This window comes from Pseudophryne corroboree, chromosome 3 (genome assembly GCF_028390025.1).
Source record: "Pseudophryne corroboree isolate aPseCor3 chromosome 3, aPseCor3.hap2, whole genome shotgun sequence".
Classification (NCBI taxonomy): Eukaryota; Metazoa; Chordata; class Amphibia; order Anura; family Myobatrachidae; genus Pseudophryne; species Pseudophryne corroboree.
Genome location: NC_086446.1, coordinates 510,870,745 through 510,893,226, shown reverse-complemented (window position 1 = coordinate 510,893,226; position 22,482 = coordinate 510,870,745). Strand labels below are relative to the sequence as shown.

Genomic DNA, 22,482 nt, shown 5'->3' with positions numbered 1-22,482 from the left:
AACTCTCTCTGCAAATGTTATATCTGCCCCACCGGCAGTGAACATGGGGGGTAATTCCAAGTTGATCGCAGCAGGATTTTTGTTAGCAATTGGGCAAAACCATGTGCATTGCAGTGGAGGAAGATATAACATGTGCAGAGAGAGTTAGATTTGGGTGGGGTGTGTTCAATCTGCAATCTAATTTGCAGTGTAAAAATAAAGCAGCCAGTATTTACCCTGCACAGAAATAAAATAACCCACCCAAATCTAACTCTTTCTGCACATGTTATATCTGCCTCCCCTGCAGTGCACATGGTTTTGCCCAATTGCTATCAAAAATCCTGCTGCGATCAACTTGGAATTACCCCCATGGTTTTGCCCATTTGCTAACATATTTGCTGCTGCGATCAACTCAGAATTACCCCCATTATACTGCCAGATTAAAGACCCTTTACTTAAATCAAATCAACTTAGGATATACACATAACTGCCGCCAGGGTCTCTCAATGCCTAGCATAAAGTGTAAAAATCTATGCAGGTCCCATCTGCAAAATAGTTTAACACATATGTATAGAAAGGCGAAAAACATGGTCACTGGCTCTCAGGTAACCTTTAGTGTTCCAGCCAATCAGAACAAGGCTCAGCTTGAATCTTTAGTGGAGAGTAACATGACAGCGTTACATAATGGAGCAGGTGAATCCACAGCACTCTTTTAGGAGCGTTAATCCGGTTTTTGTGACGTAAGGGTTGGTGGTTTGCTGGGAACGGGAGGTTAAAGCAGACAGCTTTTCCTTTCTGTGGACTGAGAGGGAATAGTCATTTATGATTAAATAAATATTTCTATCAACAAATTTGTAACTTTTTCATTAATAAACGTCACCATCTGAGTTTAAGCTACTCATTACAGGCGTAAATGCCTACTGGGAGCAAAATAGATGTTTAAGGTACATTTGGCTGTGGTGGAAGCAATTTTTTGTATTTAACTCTTGTCCCTGGATTTGAAGTGGGTAGGATTATCACAACGTGTAGCCTATAAAATAATTACAATGTTCACAGCAGCTCATTTTTTTCTGTAGATTTTACTGTTTTTGTGGGATGCAGCGACCTATAAACTTGTGATTGTATTAGTGAGGGCAGGCCTACATGTAACACGGGTTGTGTCACAATGTGAGAAGTAAGTAGAAAGCAAGGTCCTCCAACAGCACAGTGTAGCAATGTGAGGCTCTATACTGATGCAGGAAGATTCCTAGAGAACTGACAGGGGGAATTTTAATAAATATTGCTTCAATCCAAGTAATCCCTGCCTCTGCCATGTGTAGGTGACCGGTCACCTTTAAGTAGAAATCTAATGGGCCAATGGAAATGGGAAAAGTTCTATATAAAGTACTTTATGGCTATCTGCATGTCCAGTGCCTTTTTGTCAAGTCACCATTAGTCACCAACGTCTTACCTGCTTTCTTCAGATAACTTTTGGAAAGCTTACTCTGTAGAAACTCCGCCATTTCTTTGTCCTCCTCTCTCTCCCTAATGAAGAAGAGACATAAAAGGAAACTAAGCAAAGTACTAAAGAGCTTACACAAATGTGCCTAATTATCAGCATAACCGATAACTTTAAAAAATGATTGTCGCTATGTCACTGGGGTGCTGAAGCAGAACTGGATCCTGGGATTGTCAGTCTAGTGCTCTCATAGGTGTAAATTCACATCCCACTGTAAGGAACCTGTCACTTTTTTATGTTTGAATGATGTTTATGATAACCGTGATCTAAATGTGCCTACAAATGAACTTTCCTGCAGATGTTCAACTGAAAGGTGCATAATGTGTCCCATGGAAAGTGTTGGATAACCACAGATTACCAACACCCCTTGAGTACGAATTTAAATCCTGTGAACATACTTCTAAATGTATCTTTAACACCCCATAATTCTCATTAAAATAATCTAATCCTGCAAAATGAAATCTTGAATATGGGAACATTCAGGTGGCTAGCCTACAAACAGCAAAAGCACTCTCCGCATGCACCCAGAGCTCCATCTCATTCTGCAAATCCATATGCTTCCCCATACAAACAGGTGCATTTGTGCAAAAAGAAAAATGTTAATACAATCCTTGCTAGAACAGGCAGAGGAAAGTGATATAAACAGTAGAGAATGAGACATTGCAAGAACAACTCAGAAAATGACTGCACCCTCCTAAAAAGGTACTATAGTAATATTTACATTTGTTTGTTCCTAATATGCTGGTATCTGGGAATATATGCTGATATGTTAAATATAAGGGCAGCTCGCGATCCTATACAGTTTTGGCATGTTGTAATATAGCCTCCAGAGAGGCCCAATCTGTTCCAAAGAATAGTTCTGGCTTGGAGGAAGAAGGGCACCAGCCAATCTTTCTCCACTCAACACTCCCACTGCTGAACACAGTAATAATCTGAAGGTTTTTAATTCTTCTATTGCCTGCCAGCTGAAATAATTATACACTTAAATGTTGCTGTTGGCAACAATCACAAACTACCAGCAGGACATCTTACAGAACTTGGGCTGGAGATGAGTACATAAACAGGTTTTTGCAGGTAGGTGTCAAACATATAATGGATCTAGAGTGAAGTTCTGCAGCATTTCACTGCAGTCTTCCAGGGGTGACAAGAGTGTGTTGTTGTGTTGGTGGAGGAAGAGGTACTAATTGCTCACGCTCTGGCTTGTTGTATGGACCCAGGTCAGCTGCTGAGGACAGTTTTTTTAGGGGGATTGGCTACACCTGCCAGATTTGCCCATGCTCCCTTTCCCCAAAGCTCTTGGTGGCCCTGCAGGCCTCTCCAAAGAGACGCTAAAGTTCCAGCAATACAACGGTCTGATTTATCATTCCACACTGTATTCCTAAGGTTAGCTGAATTTTTAGTCTATAAACAATGGTGTCATTTCTGATCTGTTGGTTGGTTGACGTGGCAAGTAAGGTATTCCATGCAGAATGTGTAAAGCACCCTTCCATAGAAAAAATCATGCAACATTCCTAATCAAAATATTCACCTCAGTTCACAGATCAGTCTTCAACCTTTTGTTTATCTTTAACTTTAATTATGCATTTTATTCAATAACTTGGGGAAATGAGAACAAAGGAAAATGTAACTCATAGCAACTAATAACATCTTTGCTTTAATTTTCTGAACTGAAGAATGACAGTAATACAGTAACATGATTAATCGGTCGCTATCAGTTATAGCACATTGCAAGGTCCTTCTGTCTGCCAAATGTATTTTGTTGTAGAGCCCATTTAAAAGCCAATAATTTATAAAGTAATTTACCGTAACCGCTCAAACTCAACATCGTCCACTAAGAAATCTCGAGTCTCCACCAGTTTGTGGATACGATGCAGGAGCTCCTCTTCTTTCTGCCGATCTTCCCGAGTCTTCTCCTTCTCTACAATATAGTAAAATTTAATTTTTACAATATTTTCCATTTCCTCTCACTCCTCCTTTATTTCCTAAAGTGACTCGTGTGTGTATTCAGTACTGGATCTGTAACTTCATTTACCTGCATCTAGAAACTATATCTCCCTTTCCTTCAACCATATACAACACAGAGAAAAAAAAGTTTATTTTAGTCCATTCTCTAACAACTACTCCCACCAACATATTCTGCTGCACTATATCTGTATATGCAAAGCTAATTCTGCTAGGTAACTACTCCCACCAACATATTCTGCTGCACTATATCTGTATATGCAAAGCTAAATCTGCTAGGTAACTACTCCCACCAACATATTCTGCTGCACTATATCTGTATATGCAAAGCTAATTCTGCTAGGTAACTACTCCCACCAACATATTCTGCTGCACTATATCTGTATATGCAAAGCTAATTCTGCTAGGTAATGCAAATTGAAACATTATTGCATAGTATGTGATTCTGAAGTACTTTCTTTAGTTTTGAATGATATAGACCCAGTTTAATCTTTGTGGAATGCCTGATTGTTTTTTTAAGGTGATTTATTGCCTGGCATTTGAGGGGGTGGGGTGTGGTTACAGATTTCAATTATTGGTTTCACTTGTAGTAGTCCTCTACTTAAGTCCAATGGTGTAGGCTGTGCATTTATTTTCGAAGCGTGATAAAATTGACACATAACAGCAGCGTTCCATCAGCGTTCATTCATAGTGAAAAAGAAGGAATACAGAAGCACACCAATCTACCAAAACAAAGAAACCAGAGGAACTAATAACAAATGTGAGTTACTTACTCTTCAGATCACTCACCTCCTGATTGTTGCATCTGATTAAATAGCACGGAACTACCTTACTTGGACATTTCATAAACCATCCATTTCACAACAAATGCTTGTATCTGTATTATTGTAACTTTGATTTTATTGCACAGCTGCACCAATGCAATCTTACCTACAAACACTTAATAAATCTAACAATTACCATTGCTTCTTAAACCTCACAATCTTCATTTCTTACGGTCCAAATACATTTCAACTCCCACTTTATCTACACTTCTGATTAATTTCATACTAAATCTACACCCATTGAGCCGACACTGCTTTTCTCATCTGCATTTCTGCAATTCTTCGGCTCTGAATCCCTTACAGCCTCCACTCTTACTTCCACGTTCCCTCAACCTATTTACCTACTAAATACTATTTCAAGGCTTTCTTATACTCCCCACATCACTCAGTGTCTACCTAATCATGAGTCTTTATCCTTCCCCCCCTAGTCTCCTACATCTCCTCCTCCCTCCCCTCCTCTGTCTCCCCTCCATCTCTCTGTATTCTATCCACTCCTTTCCTGTTACCCCACTTTCGCTCATGTCTGCCCTATGGTCCTGCTCCATCCCTGCCTTCCCTGTCGCCTCCCCACACCCCCATCCACATCACACTGACCTCCCTCCCTGCCCACCTCCTGCAGTTTCCCCTCCTAGCTCAGGCACCCGCATCATCACCACTCTATCATCATCCCTGCCCTCAAAGTTAATCTCTCCTCATCACTACAGCAACCCTGATAATCTTATTCACATCTCTCCCACAAACTCATACCCCCTATCCTGTGCCCTCTGGAATGCCAGATCTGTTTGTAACAAACTGGTCCCCACTCATGACCTTTTCATTTCCAACTCCCTACACCTACTAGCCATTACTGAAACTTGGATTACTCCCTCTGACACTACTTCTCCTGCTGCTCTATCTGCTGGGGTCCTCACATTCACACACACACCCCGACCTGGGGGGTCGCCATGGGGGTGGTGTTGGGGGTCTTTTTACCTTCTAGTTACTCCTACCAACTCATACCACCAGAACCATCCCTTACATTCTCTACATTTGAGGTCCTCTTCCAACCAGTCCATCTTAGAGTAGCTGTCATTTGCCGCCCCCCTGGCGTCTCTTCCAAATTAATCGTCAACTTTGCTCTTTCCTCTCTTCTGACATTCCCTCCATTATCCCAGGTGATTTCAACATCCCTATTGACATCCCCACACAATCCCCTGCCTCTAAACTCCTTAACCTCACCTCTTCACTTGGTCTCTCCCAGTGGACCTCCTCACCCTCCCATGTGAATGGGAGCTCACTGGATCTGGTCTTCACTCACCGCTGTGATATTTCTGATTTTTCCAATTCCCCATTTCCCCTCTCTGACCACCACCTGCTCTCCTTTAACCTATCTCTCTCTACTTCCCCAACTCTACCTCCCAAGGCTACCATCACTAAGCGTAACATTGAGGCTATTGACACCACATTCCTTTCCTCCCTGTTTGACTCACTTCTCTCTCCTATTCTCTCTCTCTCATGCCCTGAACAAGCCACTTCCACATACAATGCATCCCTTACTTCTGCTCTTGACTCTGTTGCTCCACCAACCACTATTCACCCTTGCAAATTAACACCTCAACCCTGGCACACCAAATGCACCAGATATCTGCAAAAATGCTCATGTACTGCTGAGCGACACTGGAGGAAATCACGCTCTAAGGCAGACTTCCTCCATTTCAAACTTCTGCTCTCATCCTTCAGTGCTGCCCTTTCTCTTGCTAAACAGTCATACTTCAAGAACCTCATCTCCTCCCAGTCTTCCAACCCCCGGCGCCTCTTTGCCACTCTCAACTCCTCTGCCCACCTCCACCTCGTCTCCCTTCCTCACTCTCTGCTCTTGACTTTGCCACTTACTTCACATCCAAAATTGACTCCACACGTAAGACCATCACACCAGACCATCAGTAATCAGCTTTCTCTCATCCCTTACGACGCCTCCCCATCCCTCCCACCAACTCTGACATCTTTCTCCCATGCATCTGGAGAGGAAGTCATGGCCCTCATTCGTTCCTGTCCCCTCCCCACCTCCCCACTTGACCCTATCCCCTCCCGCCTCCTCCGCTACCTCTCTCCCTCTGCTTGTTCCCATCTTTCCCACCTTCTCAATCTCTCCCTCTCATCAGGCACTGTCCCCTCTGCCTTCAAGCATGCACTCATCTCTCCTATTCTTAAAAAACCTACCCTTGATCCAAACACTCTCTCCAACTACCGACCCATCTCTCTCCTCCCTTTTGCCTCCAAACTCCTTGAGCGTATTGTCTACAACCGCCTTACTTCCTTTCTTTCCTCACACTCACTACTTGACCCATTCCAGTCTGGCTTCCGTCCTCTCCACTCCACTGAAACTGCCCTTACAAAAGTATGCAATGACCTCCATGCTGCTAAATCTAAGGGACACTACTCTCTACTTATTCTACTTGATCTCTCTGCTGCTTTTGACACTGTGGACCATCCTCTCCTACTGCAAATCCTTCACTCCATTGGTCTGCGTGACACTGCCCTCTCTTGGCTGTCTTCCTACCTCTCTGTTTGTTCCTTCTCTTTCTCCTCTCATGATACTACCTCCCCCTCACTTCCACTAACTGTAGGTGTACCCCAAGGTTCTGTCCTTGGTCCTCTTCTCTTCTCTCTCTATACATCCTCACTAGGTAAGCTCATTAGTTCTTTTGGTTTCCAATATCATCTCTATGCTGATGACACCCAAATCTATCTTTCCTCTCCAGACCTCTCCCCTGCTCTCCTCACTCGTACCTCCAACTGTCTCTCTCTGCTACCTCTTCCTGGATGTCCCAGGGCTTTCTTAAACTTAACATGTCTAAGACCGAGCTGATCATCTTCCCTCCCTCCCACATAACCTCACCTCCTATAATCTCACTATCTATTGATGGCACTACAATCTCCTCTAGCCCCCAAGTGCGCTGACTTGGAGTAATCCTCGACTCCTCCCTCTCCTTCAAACCACACATTCAACACCTCACACAAACCTGCCGTTTTCATCTAAAAAATATTTCCAGACCCAGGATGCTACTAAGACTCTTATCCACTCACTGGTCATCTCCAGACTGGACTACTGTAATCTCCTCCTGACTGGCATTCCTGACAAATACCTCTCTCCATTCCAATCTATCCTCAATGCTGCTGCCCGGCTCATCTTCCTCACCAAACGCACTACGTCCACCTCTCCTCTCTTCACTGGCTCCCCTTCCCTTTCAGAATCCATTTCAAGCTTCTCACACTCGTTTACAAAGCCCTCACGCACTCCTCTCCATTCTACTTCTCTGATCTTATCTCCCTTTACACTCCCTCTACACACCCACCCGTCCTCCTACCTCCAAGATTTTTCACGTGCTGCTCCAGTTCTCTGGAATTCCCTACCTCTCCCCCTCAGACTATCCACCTCTCTACAAAACTTCAAACGGGCTCTCGAGACCCACTTCTTTACCAAACCCAGCCAAATCTCATCCTAACCCTCTGTTCCACGTTCTTTGTACCCCATCTGTGTCACTCCTGTCTGTCTACCCCTCCCCTATAGATTGTAAGCTCTCACGAGCAGGGCCCTCTTCCCTCATGTGCTTATCCTTTGTCTTACTTTAATAATCTTCAACTGTACCACATCCAGCAGTCTTCTGCCACCTGATACTTATTCCAGTGTCATCTGCTGATGTAACTATGTTTATTTACCCTGTACTTGTCCTATACTGTCATCAACTGTAAGTTGCTGTCTTCCTGTTTGATTATTTATGTACTCTGTAATTGGGTGCTGCGGAACCCTTGTGGCGCCATATAAATAAAGGATAATAATAATAATAACAACAACAACCGTTCTATCAGTAACAACATAGCGGATATTTCTAGCATAATAAATTGTATATTTCTAGCAAGGGAAGAAAGACAGTTTGTTTCTGGTCCTACTTCTGTGAGGGCATCAGCCTACCTGTACCCCGCTTTCTAGCTCCAAAGCCTGGCAAGTTATGTAGGACTTATAAATCCACAGGAGAGCCACAGTTTGCCTATCTATCTGGTATTTACTATAGTTACCGCATTATTATTCATCCTATCCTTACCTGATTTAGAGACCAAATTCTGAAGCTCTTTCTTTAGACGTGTAATTTCTTGGCACAGTTGAAAATCATCCATCCTGAGCACAGGCATAAGAGACAGTAATACAGAAACATTAAAGTGGGGTCTTTAATTTGACTACATAAATACCTATGCATACAGTACATTAGTCCTCATTTTATACAATTTGTCCTTGTTAGCTTACAACCATGAAACATTATTTTCTTTACAATTACCCATCAGATTACAACTCCCATTTGTTAAATGTAGTGGATGGTGCCTGTTCTATGTATTGAAGTGTTTGGCCTATTCATGAATAATATGTGATTATTATCACCACTTTTGGGTGCATATAGAAGGTCTCGTACATAAGAATTATGTACTGAGCCCAAAGCAACATATTACTAATTTTATAGTTATAGTAAACTTTTTATACTTATAGTAAACTTTTGTCTGTGCACCAATAGCCATAAATGTCCCCAACATCTCTGGCGGCAGTGTGTACGGCATCTTCCTCCCCTCTTCTCCGTCAGTGCGGGGACTGATTCTGTAATCTCCAGCATTAGAACAGCTTCAGAGCTGTGGAAAAACTGCCTCAACCGGGGTCCAACTAAAACTGCCCCCCCCCCCCAACCCCCCCCCCCCCCCTCCCCCTCCCCTCCCAATCCGGCTTTGACAGCAGTCCACATACCAGATTTCTGACAGGAATAAGTCTCTTTACACAATGTAGAGTAGTTTTTAAATCTAGGGATCAGCCTTGTAAACGTTAGGGGAAAATCGTATGTAGTAGGTGGAACCTTATTGAGTATAAATCACAGCATACATAGGAAAAGTATACAGTATGTCTTATGTGTGATACCTCTATGATTTTATAGAATAAGGGGCCTAACTATTATTAAATATTTGTGGGATATTTCCCAAGGGTATGGGACTCAGGGTCGACAGCAATTAGGTCGACACCCATTGGTGGACAGTGGGTAGCTTGACACTAGAAATAGGTTGATATGCCCATTAGGTTAACATCAACAAGATCGACATGAAAAAGGGTTGACATGCGGTTTTTATGTTTTTTGGTGTTGTTTTCTTCATCAAGTGACCGGGAACCCCAATTAGTGCACTGCGTCCCCTTGCATGGTGAGCGACTGCAGCAAATCTCTCGGAACCGAACCAGTTTCACAATAAAGTTGAACAATACCAAAATATCTTTAAACCTTAATATTCACATCCTGGAAGAGCCATAGGTCCCTCCTCTGCAAACAGGTGAAAGCACTTTTCTATTTGACAACTCCCTTCTCTGATCTAGAGAGACAGGCCATCTGGGTGCCAAAGGTTCTTTGCCTCATTCACGTCCTTGCCACATTAAAATAAAATACAACTTAAGGACCATGGGGCATATTTATCATAGAGTACTTGCAGGATATCTCCTAAAACCAGACGTTTTCAGGTGTACCCGCAAATTTTAGGGATTCCCAGCAGTTAACTTGGAGGGACCACAGCAGATATTGGCAATATCTGCAGCAATTCCTCCTTTTCCGAAAACAAAGCTACTATAAGCTGTCAAATTTATCAAGCTTGGCCCTGGCCAATGTCTACATTACACAAAAAGTACAAGGAGAGGGATCCTCCAGATTCTTCCCCGCTTCATGATCCTTCATGCACAATAGCGCTCCGATGTCCAGAAACTAACAGTAAAGTGATAGTTTTAGCGATCACTTTCCTTTCCAAATCGCAGGGATGGGCTGCGCTGTCACTAGATATGATCTTCGGTACATCCTGCCCATCTATATTTTCTTATTGCTGTGATAAGTGGCAAAAAGCAGTGGGCATCTATTTACTGTACATAAGAAACTTCTTGCGGCTTTTGCATATTTTCGCACAGTCACTGTATACAAAGATGCAGCAGCAGCGACATTTGCATCCACCTCCTAATCAGGCCATAGGTTTATATTAGTCTAAAACCACTGGTGCAAAAAAAAAATTTGTCGCAGTAAAAGTGTCACCTCAATACACTCTCTGGGATTTAAGCACACTGTTTTGAACAAGCAGCTTATACCTTTGTGGCTTGTTAGTACATATCTCCCTTGCTGCTTTCTATTGTGATAGAGTGCTTAATAATAACCGGTTTCATCTGCAGTACAGTGAAAGACTGTGCACTTGCCAATAAGGATTTATTATAATTTGTCTGAAAAAAACATGCCTACACCTGGAACACAGATCATCTGCAGAGCTGTCTCTAGGACATTTTCAATTTATACCCTAACACGTGCCGCCATAAAACTGGACTAGTTAGTAGCGTGTTAATAAAGCTGGTCAGGCCCTCGTTGCTCTGCATCTCGCCTGTTGCTAGGCTACCTCCAGCGATGGGCGAACAGTGACTCATCTTGCAGTGACTCACACCTGCGTTCCTGAGCTTCTAACAGGATGAAAGATGCCTGTTTAACCCCTTCCATCCCATTATTAAGCCCTGAGGCACAAACATCTGAAAGAATTACATTGACATATCATATATTCAGTTTTCATTGATAAAGTCACCAGCAGCTGCTGAAGACTGAAGTGATGTATGATATATAGTTGATAAATACATTTTAAATAGATTTCCACATAGTTTAGGTTACAATAAAATGTGCAGTTTATATTTACTCTGATTTGTTGTGAAATTATATGAGCCCTTTGCTGCTGAGCCTATTTTTGGCTGGTCATATTCTAACATCAATTTTAGTAACTAGCTGGGATACCCGCTGTTGCTCGGGTTGAAGAATGAACTTTACAGTATATCTGCAGCATTCAGTTTATTTACATTGTACACAAACTGATGGAAAAGTGGTCCACATTGATACAGATGGTTAAAACGTGCTGATCTTGTCATTAACCTATAGGCATAGAATTGCATTGATGTAACCTTGTGACCCTCTATGACCTGCAAAATTGTATCCCTCTTCTTCCTGCCAAAAAAGCAATGAATATTGTAGTGCATCATATGCTCTGTTAGTTTCCTCAATTAGGGCGGGATGTACTAAGCTTAGAAAAGTGATAATTTCACTGTGATAAAGTACCAGCCAAAAGGTTAATCACAATCTACTGGTAGCTCTTATAGCTCCCGCCAGTAGATTGCGACCAACTTCCGAAGAAGTGCCCCCTGTAATAAGTCTCCGGCTTCAGAGGCCTCGGCGTTCCCAGTAATGCAACATGGGTGCAGGGGGATGTCATGACTGCACTGCACTACTGGGAACACTGATGTGAGTAGCTAGTTGGATCCTGCCACCAGCGGCGTACGGTGTGCAGCCAGCGGGAGCTGTTGTATGCAGGCTGCCCATCGGGAAGCAGCCGGTGGGTGCCGTGAAAACAGCCTGTCTTGTGTGGGGCAATGTGTTTGAGGTTTTTACTGTGTGGAGCAATGAGTTTTAAGGTTTTTTTTCCAGTGTGGGGCAATGTGTGATTTTGGGTGAGACAGTCTCTACACCAAGTACATTAAAGTCACGCCCCCTTTTTGGTCCCACCTGGGTAGATTTTCAGCTTTTAAAGTAGATCGCCAACTCCAAAAGTCCACCTGCCCCTGCTGTAAGATCATCTGATGGCATGTTTTCTAAGGCACTCAAAGGTCTTGTTGTAGTTATTGGTAGCATGCATCATTTCCTGCAACTGAAAGACTATGTGGAAATCAATGGAAGGAATATTTTCAGTCATCTTTTTGCTTCCTGGTTCCCATCTCCAATTAAGTAAATTTGAAGGAAATTATGATACTCATTGGGAAGTGGCAGCAGTGATCCTACTCGATGGTAGACTTGAGCCTGAAATTTACATTTTCCATACATGTTGAATTATCCACTGGACCTGTTGCTCCAAAGGATGTCATTTGGAGAGTAGAGTTATAATTTCAAATGCCTGAGCAAAACACTTTTGATTTATTGTATTGTATGTTCCAAAAACTAGAGACTTAAGTGGCTCAGGTGGGTCCAAGAGTGGTGGGAGTTTTACCTTGCCACCACTCAGAGCCGGACCTAACCAATATGATGCCCTAGGCAAGATTTTGACTGGTGCCCCCTAGCACCACCGCTAGTTCCGCCTCTGACAGTGCACCCCTTTGCCAGGGGTTCACTACGGCTGGCCGGCGGTCGGGCTCCCGGCGACCAGCATCCCGGCACCGGGAGCCCGACCGCCGGCTTACCGACAGCGTGGCGAGCGCAAATGAGCCCCTTGCGGGCTCGCTGCGCTCGCCACGCTACGGGCACGGTAGCGCGCCACACTATTTTATTCTCCCTCTATGGGGGTCGTGGACCCCCACGAGGGAAAATAAGTGTCGGTATGCCGGCTGTCGGGCTCCCGGCGCCGGTATACTGAGCGCCGGGAGCCCGACCGCCGGCATACAGAAGACCACCCCTTTGCCAGCATCATCATCCCTCACCCATAGCATTTGGGGTTCCTACCCCCTATATTTTAAATAGGAACATTCGGTGCACAGCCCAAAAAGGGGTGTGTTTTTGCTGGCAAAGGGCATGGCCATACAATAGTACCCCCAATTCAAATTATGCCACACAGTAGTGCAACTTTATTCACATTTTATCATGCGATAGTGCCCCTAATTCACACAGTAGTACCACTTTACCTTATATACTGTACATTACTCCTCACAGTAGTGCCCCTTATTCACATTACACCACACCATATTGCTCTTTATTCACATTAGACCACACAGTAGTGACCTTTCTACACATTATGCCACACAGTAGAGCACCTTATACACATAATGCCACACATTAGTAATGCCTTTATACACATAATACCGCACAGTAATGCCCCTTACACATGACACACATTATTAATGTCTTTATAAACATAATGCACCTTACACATTATGATAACCTTTATTAATGCTCTTATACACATAATGTCCCTTACACATATGCTGCCCATTATTAATGCCCTTATACACATAATGACACACATAATGCCCCTTACACATATACTGAACACTAATGCACAACCAACCCATTCACACACAGCACTCACACGGCGGCCAACACTGTGATCTCTTCCTCTGCTTGGATACAGATGTGTCCTCATATTTATATTGCTATGTGGCTAGGTGCACAAGCAGCTTCTGCTGATTAAGATGATAACCAGCATGCCTATATACTGTGTGAGATTGTGGCTGTATCTGCATATGAAATGCTACACACAGAATATAGGCATGCTGTATATCATTTTAAGCAGCAGAAGCTGCTGATGCCCCTAGGCATACCAAATGCCCTAGGCATTTGCCTAGTTTGCCTATGCCTAGGGCCGGCTCTGCCCACACTACAACACATACCAGGTGCTTCTCTGCCCCATGTCTTAGCACTGAAGTGCATGCATTGCTTGGACATGGGGGGTCATTCCGAGTTGATCGCTAGCTGCATTTGTTCGCAGCGCAGCAATCAGGCTAAAGAACGGCAGTTCTGCGCATGCGGCACAATGCGCACGCGCGACGTACGGGCACAATTAATGATGCAGTTTTGCACAGGGTATAGCGATGCATTTCAGTCGCACTGCCTGCCGCAGAGTGATTGACATGAAGTGGGCGTTTCTGGGTGGCAACTGACCGTTTTCAGGGAGTGGTCGTGAAAACGCAGGTGTGCCAGGGAAAACACAGGCATGGCTGGGCGAACGCTGGGCGGGTGTGTGACGTCAAATCCGGAACTGAATAGGCTGAAGCGATCGCAAGCGCTGAGTAGGTTTTGAGCTACTCTGAAATGACACAAACATTTTTTGCATGCGCTCTGCGATACAACCGTTCGCACTTCTGCTAAGCTAAAATACACTCCCAGTGGGCGGCGGCATAGCGTTTGCACGGCTCCTAAAAACTGTTAGCAATCGATCAACTTGGAATGACCCCCATGGTCCCAATATTTACCTTACGGTGAATCTCATATTGGATATTTGCATCATAGTGAAATGCAGCATGTTTAAAGTCTTGCCATGGTTTAAATCTGAGAACTGCAGTTTTTTGCAGCATTAGCAGATTGTCGAATTTGTGTTGCTGCCGGAGTCTCCATGGCTCAAGGCCGCAGTTTGTACAGCATTGGCTATCTAACGTGTTTGTCTTGCAGTCTCCATGGCCATGTCTAGCAGTGTTAGCAGTTTGGCGAGCTCATCTTACATTGAGTGATTCTCTCTCTCGAGTGGCTGCTTGTCTCTCTTGTTGAGTTGCCAAACAAGCTTGTGCTACCTTTGAAGTCTCCTCATGTCTTGCCATGGTTTTACTTTTAGCAACTGAGGAGCTGTGACCCAGAGTGGGGTTTTTTTTTGGGGTGGCATCGCTTTTCTGACACTTAGTCTGTGATTGTGCTTTAACAGTGAATGGTCCTGAAAAGGATCATACTTTTTAAGGCTGAGATGTGAAAAAAAGTCAACTAAAGGGGGAAAACTTTGAGAAGAAACACAGAAGTCATTCACACCTGGATAACAATGCAAATTGGGGGTAAATGACAGTGCATGCAGGCGTATTCTCTGACTGTTTGGAATGGAGTATATCGGAAACAGACTGACATACAGAGCAGAAATCAGTATAGCTTCCAAAACCGCTGCAGAACAGAAATCATTAAGAAGCAGAAATCTCTGTAGACCAACATTGGAGACCATAGCTAGTAATGGACAGTGCAGTGCAGTTGATCCTCCGACTCACTGCTCTTCCATTGGAGCTCTGCCTGTCCCCTCTGGTACATATCAGCATGTGTCTTGTAGACCTCCATGGCCCTGACACAGTTCAAATTTAGGCAAAAAAACCTAATCCAGGTCAAACTACACAATCATGCCAAATTTGGTGGAGCTAGGTACAAACCTCTGGCCGTGCATAAAGGACACACAAACACTTTTTCTTATTATATAAATTATTCGTGTGGTACCCACACACATTATATCTTGGTTTTATTTTTTTGAAAATAGCATTAGCTTGCTTAATTCTTCTCACACGGCAATGAGAGGCTACCCAAAATAGCCAAAAAGTTTTTATTTAGCGAAATTGCAGAAATGTATACATGTATGTGTATCATTTTTCTAGCCACCACCAAGAACTTTTTTGTGGTACTTGTTCTACCACTAATCCACCTTTACAAAACAGAAGAAAGCTGGATTTTACAGGTAGCTTTTCATAAAAGAATCTGTATTTGCATTTTATTTTTATGTGCTTGAATAGAGTGGAGGTAAAAATGAGAGGGGGTTGTTGAACAGTCCTTTCAAGTCTACTATAGAAAATTTTAGATTGTGTTCAAGTACATACTATAGGGCTTTTATTTTGCAGGAAAATATTGGCCCTCATTCCGAGTCGTTCGCTCGGTATTTTTCATCGCATCGCAGTGAAATTCCGCTTAGTGCGCATGCGCAATATTCGCACTGCGACTGCGCCAAGTATCTTTGCTATGAAGAAAGTATTTTTACTCACGGCTTTCTCATCGCTCCGGCGATCGTAATGTGATTGACAGGAAATGGGTGTTACTGGGCGGAAACACGGCGTTTTATGGGCGTGTGGCTGAAAACGCTACAGTTTCCGGAAAAAACGCAGGAGTGGCCGGAGAAACGGGGGAGTGGTTGGGCGAACGCTGGGTGTGTTTGTGACGTCAAACCAGGAACGACAAGCACTGAACTGATCGCACAGGCAGAGTAAGTCTGGAGCTACTCTAAAACTGCTAAGTAGTTTGTGCTCGCAATATTGCGAATACATCGGTCGCAATTTTAAGATGCTAAGATACACTCCCAGTAGGCGGCGGCTTAGCGTGTGTAACTCTGCTAAATTCGCCTTGCGACCGATCAACTCGGAATGAGGGCCATTGTCCATACCTATTACTCTGCAGTGATTTCTTACCAAGCAAGTACTGCAGCCCCTAATTTTGTTATGCAATTTTTAGCATGTAAAGCAGGGGTGGGGAACCTCCGGCCCGCAAAGCCGTCTCTTCCGGCCTGCTGCTGTCTGTGTCAGCGAGACACGCTGCCCCTCAGTTCGGAGGCGGCGTGTCTCAGCTGTCAGGGCAGGGAGGAGAACGCGGCTATGTCCGGCAGCAGACGCGGGTAAAATCTCAAACCAGCTGCCGGTTCGTGAGCCAATCAGAGCTCGCAAACCGGCAGCCAATCAGGAGCTCTGATTGGCTCACAAACCGGCGGCTGTTTTGAAGTCCTACACGCCGCCACCGTCGCCCGACATAGCCGCGCTCTCCTTCCTGCCCTGACCCCTGACAGCGGTAAGCAGCACAGTGGGGGAAGGGGGGCATTTGTGTATCTGGCACTGTGGGGGCATTTGTGAATTTGGCACTGTGGGGGCATTTGTGTATCTGGCACTTTGGGAACATATATGGCACTGCTGGGGGCATTTGTGTACCTGGCACTGTGGGGCATTTGTGTATCTGGTACTGTGGGGGTATTTGTGTATCTGGCACTTTGGGGGCATATATGGCACTGCTGGGGGCATTTTTGTATGTGGCACTGTGGGGGCATTTGTGTATCTGGCACTGAGGGGGCATTTGTGTATCTGGCACTGAGGGGGCATTTGTGTATCTGGCACTGAGGGGGCATTTGTGTATCTGGCACTGAGGGGGCATTTGTGTATTTGGCCCTATGGGGGCATATATGGCACTGCTGGGGCATTTGTGTATCTGGCACTGTTGGGCATTTGTGTATCTGGCACTGTGGGGCATTTGTGTATCTGGCACTGTGGGTGCATTTGTGTATCTGGCACTGTGGGGGCATTTGTGTATCTGGCACTGTGGGGCATTTGTGTATCTGGCACTGTGGGGCATTTGTGTATCTGGCACTGTGGGGGCATTTGTGTATCTGGCACTGAGGGGGCATTTGTGTATTTGGCCCTATGGGGGCATATATGGCACTGCTGGGGCATTTCTGTATCTGGCACTGTGGGGGCATTTGTGTATCTGGCACTGTGGGGCATTTGTGTAATTGGCACTGCACTGGCATATGTGTATCTGGCACTGCACTATTGGGGGCATATGTGTATCATGTCCCATTCTAATTGGCCACACCCATTCTTTGGCATCCGCACTCAATACCACTAAGGGGCATAACTACTGGGGGGCAGGGTAATTGTTAAGTTGATAATCTTTGTATGACCCCCGAAGGATTCTATAAATATCCAAATGGCCCTTGGTAGAAAAAAGATTCCCCACCCCTGATGTAAAGGGATACATTATCACGTTTGGTATACTTAGGACTTTTACAGTTGTGTGCAGTCTGAGTGGAGTTAATTGCACGGAAAGTTAGAAAAGAGCAACCGGATGGCCATTTGTGTTGCACTGTGCTTACACTGTTCACAAGCAGGGCTATATAATGAATGGAAAGAACAAGTAATATATTTGACACGTTATATTGCTACTGCAGAGGCAGAACTCTGGGAGGCAACGGAGTCAGCTGCCGCCGGGCTCCTGCTTTGAAGGGAGCACCTCTCCTCCTGTTCTATGTGTTCAGCGACATTAATCAATTAAGTTAATTGATAGCAGCCGTTATCTCTTCCGTAGCCGACTTCCCCACTAGTCACTACACCTTACAAATCACACCCCCTTTATTATAGATACACTGGAAGCAGACAACTTACTGATGAAGCTATATGCTCCTATAAAGGAAGCATGACAATTCTAACTATATGAAGTTATTTCTCTGACAATTACAAGTAACTTCATATAGTTAGAATTCTCACACTTCCTGTACAAGAGCAGATATCTCCATCAGTAAGGTGTCTGCTTCCAGTGTAATAGGTTGTGGGTTCTAATCCTGGATATGACACTTGCAAAGTAATTGTCAGAGAAATAATTAGCATTGGGAGTGACTGAGCAGATCTATATAGTGTGTGGTTGGACCCCTACATAGATCTGCCTAGTTGCAACGGTTTTGTAGTAGTTTCATATAGTTAGAATCTTAAGGCTTGCTATGCAGGAGCAGATATGTGTGTGTGTGTGTGTGTGTGTGTGTGTGTGTGTGTGTGTGTGTGTGTGTGTGTGTGTGTGTGTGCAGGGCCGGCAAGAGAAATCTTGGGGCCCGGTACTCCAATTTCTCCGGGGCCCCCCACCCTGCCTTGACTCCCCGCCCCCCCTTATAAAGCACAAAGTCGCTGTAAAAAAATTATATATATATATATATATATATATATATACACATATATATACACACACATATACTGTATATATATATATATATATATATATATATAAAATATACAGTATATATATTATAATTTATACATATATATACACACACATATATATATATATGGTCCTTGTATGGGCGGCATACAAGGACCATATACACAGATGCAGATCTGAGGGGAGGGCACCGGAGCAAGGTGAACGGAAGTCCGGAGTGCCAGGGACATTTTTTGTATATGTATATATATATATATATATATATATATATATACACACATAGAACTCACCATACACACATTTAGGCAGTACCTTGACATAGTATACAGTATGACGGGCTGTGAGGGTGCCATCCAGGCACGTAGGGAGCAGGGTTGGACAGAGGTAGTGCTGCGGGCAGCTGCTATAAGGAGCTCTGACTCACACAGTCAGTGTAGCCTGTGTTTGCTGCTCTGCTGCCCGGCTCTTCAGCGGCAGCGGCAGCAGATCGTCAGACAGGGACGGGGCGGCAGAGAGGCATGCCGCAAGCATAATGAAGGCAACAAAGCGAAGACCAACCAGACCAAGCAAGTGATGGGGCCAGGGCCGGTGCTAGGGTGTTCGGCGCCCCCCTGCAAACTATAAATTTGCGCCCTCCCATATTCCTTTGGCGCGCACTGGGAAAAGGGGTGTGGTCTCACAAGTAAGGGGCATAGCCACACAATAGTACCCCCATTCAAAATTACGCCACAATGTAGCACAATCTTATTCATCTTATACGCAATGCCCCACAAGTAGTAGTAGCGTCCTTATATGTAATGCACCCCAGTAGTAGTAGCATCCCTATGCATAATGCCCCCCCAATAGTAGTAGCATCCTTATACATAGTGCACCCCCAGTAGTAGTAGCGTCCTTATACGTAAGGCCCCCCAAGTAGTAGTATTATTGTTATATGTAATGCCCCCCAAGTAATAGTAGCATCCTATACATAATGCCCCCCCCAAGTAGTAGTATCGTCCTCATACGTAATGCCCCCCCAGTAGTAGTAGCATCCTTATACATAGTGCACCCCAGTAGTAGGAGCGTCCTTATACGTAAGGCCCCCCAAGTAGTAGTATTATTGTTATATGTAATGCCCCCCAAGTAATAGTAGCATCCTATACATAATGCCCCCCCCAAGTAGTAGTATCGTCCTCATACGTAATGACCCCCCTAGTAGTAGCGTTGTTACACGTAATGGCCCCCCCATTAGTAGCGTTGTTACACGTAATGGCCCCCCCATTAGTAGCGACGTTACACGTAATGCCCCCCCTGTAGTAGTAGCGTCCTTAAAGCACACATAAACGCACACAGACATACCACACACACACACAGACACAATACACACACACTTCCCTCTCACCCTTCACTTACCTAAGCCAGTCTCCCTCTGAGTCTGTACACTATAGCAGCCTGGTCTGTGTAGCTCCGCCCCCTTCAGTCCCGTTTAGCCCCGCCCCTTCCGTCCCATACAGAGCGCTGTCCTGTCACACAGGGGAGGGGGGGGAGGGAGAAGGAGGAGGATTTTAATGCTACAAGCGCCGCTGCCAGGCACAGCAGCAGCAGCAGTGGGGACAGGACGGCGCAGCAGGGAAGGAATGCAGAGCAGGGGGAGCGCCTCTCCGTCCCAGCGCCTCCCTGCACTGCATCCCTTCGCTGACCAGGTAGCGCCGGGCCTGGATGGGGCCCCCCTGAAGCTCGGGGCCCGGGAGGGTTGTCCCCTTTGACCCCCCCTGTCGCCGGGCCTGTGTGTGTGTGTGTATATGTATATGTATATGTATATATATATATATATATATATATGGGCATCAACATTTTCCTTGCCTCCGGGCAACTGGGTCAAACTTATGCCACTGTGCTACTGTCATAAGTGATGTTGCAATAAAGGCATAATTGCAAGTTTATAACATAGAAATATGCGAATAGAAATGTTCATTGTCTCATGAGAGAACATACTCCCCTACTTTACCAGAATCTCTGGAAGACTCCCAATCTGTGGGTGGCTCTCCTGGACTCTCAGTAGAGCATGCTAGTCTCTCGGCTGCTAACCACTTCCCAAGTTTAAGGGGCAGCACAGCAGCATTAGGGGGGTGCAGTCTGGACAACACAGGCGTGTCCGGACCATTTGTGGGGCGGCCCGCGGCGGCTGTGTGATGTCACACACAGCCGCTGCGACCCAAAACATGGCTGGTAGCCGTCTGCCTTGCCCTGTGCTGGGCGTCCCCCTGCATTTCAGTGTAATAGGTCGCAGATGTGCGATTTTTCGCACATCTACGATTTGTGCTGAATTAGGCCCTATGTTTCGTACTTGAAGAGCTTTCTGACACCTAGCCAGGCCTCAGTACTCCATTCCTGAGGAAGGACTAGACAGTAACAGGACAAATTCATACAAATCATAGTTCTGAGCCATTTTTATATTAGACACATTTATATTCAGGACAAAGGCCTGTGTTAGGTGATGAATCGTACTTGATAACTTTTGAATTCTGACATCCAGGAGATCCACTTGGGAATGGCATGAAGACATGAATCAGTTCATTGCAGCGTTGTGCCAGAATTTCCGGCATTACATTGTTACCTTAGTATGAGAAGTTGCAGCTGCGGAAGTTGCTCAATCTCCCAGGAGATCGGTTAAAGCCATTCAAATTTAAAGAGTCTCCCAGAAATTCCAAAAGAGTGGATAAAGGGCCTAATTCAGATCTGATCGCTGCTGTGCATTTTCACACAGCGGGCAATCATATCCGAACTGCGCATGCATATGAGCGGCAATGCGCCAGCGCGTCGGACGTCTGCATCGGGCATCGGTGGTCAATGACGGGATGGTGCGAAGGATCCATTCGCACGGGTGTTGGCAAGGTGATTGACAGGAAGAGGCCATTTGTGGGTGGCAACTGACCATTTTCAGGGAGTGTCTGGAAAAACGCAGCCGGGCTCAAGCGTTTTCAGGGAGGGTGTGTGATGTCAGCTCCGGCCCCGATCAGCAGGATTCAATCGCACTGGAAGAGTAAGTCCTGGGCTGCGCAGAGACTGCACAAGCAGCTAAGCTACACATGCGATCGAACACTTGCTCAGCTAAAATATACCCCCCTTGTAGGCGGCGACTATCTGATTGCAGCAAAAAACACAGCCCAGCGATCAGATCTGAATAAGGCCCAAAGTACAGTAGCTGGTAAAAGTATTCAACCCGCTGAATTGTCAACAGATTTATCCTCACTATGCTATTTGATTTCTGCCATTCTACCTTACATATTTGCTCCAGATTGTTCAAGTGGTTGGATGACACGTGGACTGCAATTTACACACAGTGCCAGTGATTCTCAGTTGGACTGAGATCTGGATGTTGTTGCGTATGCTAGTGTTGTTTTGGCCTAGTGCTTGAGATTTGTCCTGCTGAAAGCTGAACTTTTTCCCAAGCTTTAGTTTTCAATCAGACTGAAGCAGGTTGTCTTACGGTATCCTGCACCATCCACTGGGTTCTTCATTAATAACAGGATGCCCAGTCCCTGCTGAGGAAAAGCATACTCACAAAATGATACTGCCACCCCAATACTGTTGGGTTGGTGTTTGATAATGGGCAGTGCTAGGTTTGCATTATGCATAGCGTTTTTGGAGCTACATAAAAGCGAATTGTTAGGGCAATATAATTCATCTCTGGAAACTTGGAGCTTCCACAGTACAAAGGTTGAATACTTATGCAAGCAACATTTTTCAGTTTTCATTCAGAAAAAAATCTGCAGACAAATAATGAACGATGAAAGATCACCCGATCTCGCCCCGTGCAACCTTTTTTTATTTCCTCGGATGAAAACAGACCTTAAAGGAAAACATTTTGCTTATATTGAAGAGGTGAAAGAAAAAGTACTAAAAAGACTTAAACAAAAGAGTTTAAAAAATGTTTTGAGCAATGGAAAAAAACGTTTTGACAAATGCATTGATTCAAGTGGAGAGTACTTTGAGGGTGACTGAAGTTTCAAAATGTGCAAATAAATAATTAATTCATAATTCA

The 22,482-nt window shown here is 44.7% G+C and overlaps 1 protein-coding gene across 1 annotated transcript in view; it reads right to left on the bottom strand.

Moving 5' to 3' along the window:
- Nucleotides 1–353: 353 nt before the first annotated feature.
- The window catches only part of LOC135056194 (bMERB domain-containing protein 1-like), a 60,509-nt gene continuing 38,380 nt past the window's right edge, over nucleotides 354–22,482 (bottom strand). The window contains exons 3-6 of the mRNA XM_063961059.1: nucleotides 8,346–8,419; nucleotides 3,281–3,395; nucleotides 1,430–1,503; nucleotides 354–781 (exon numbers count right to left, since the gene is read on the bottom strand). Of these exons, the coding sequence (XP_063817129.1) occupies nucleotides 657–781; nucleotides 1,430–1,503; nucleotides 3,281–3,395; nucleotides 8,346–8,419 (388 nt within the window). The 3' untranslated portion in view covers nucleotides 354–656. The remainder of the gene's footprint in view (nucleotides 782–1,429; nucleotides 1,504–3,280; nucleotides 3,396–8,345; nucleotides 8,420–22,482) is intronic.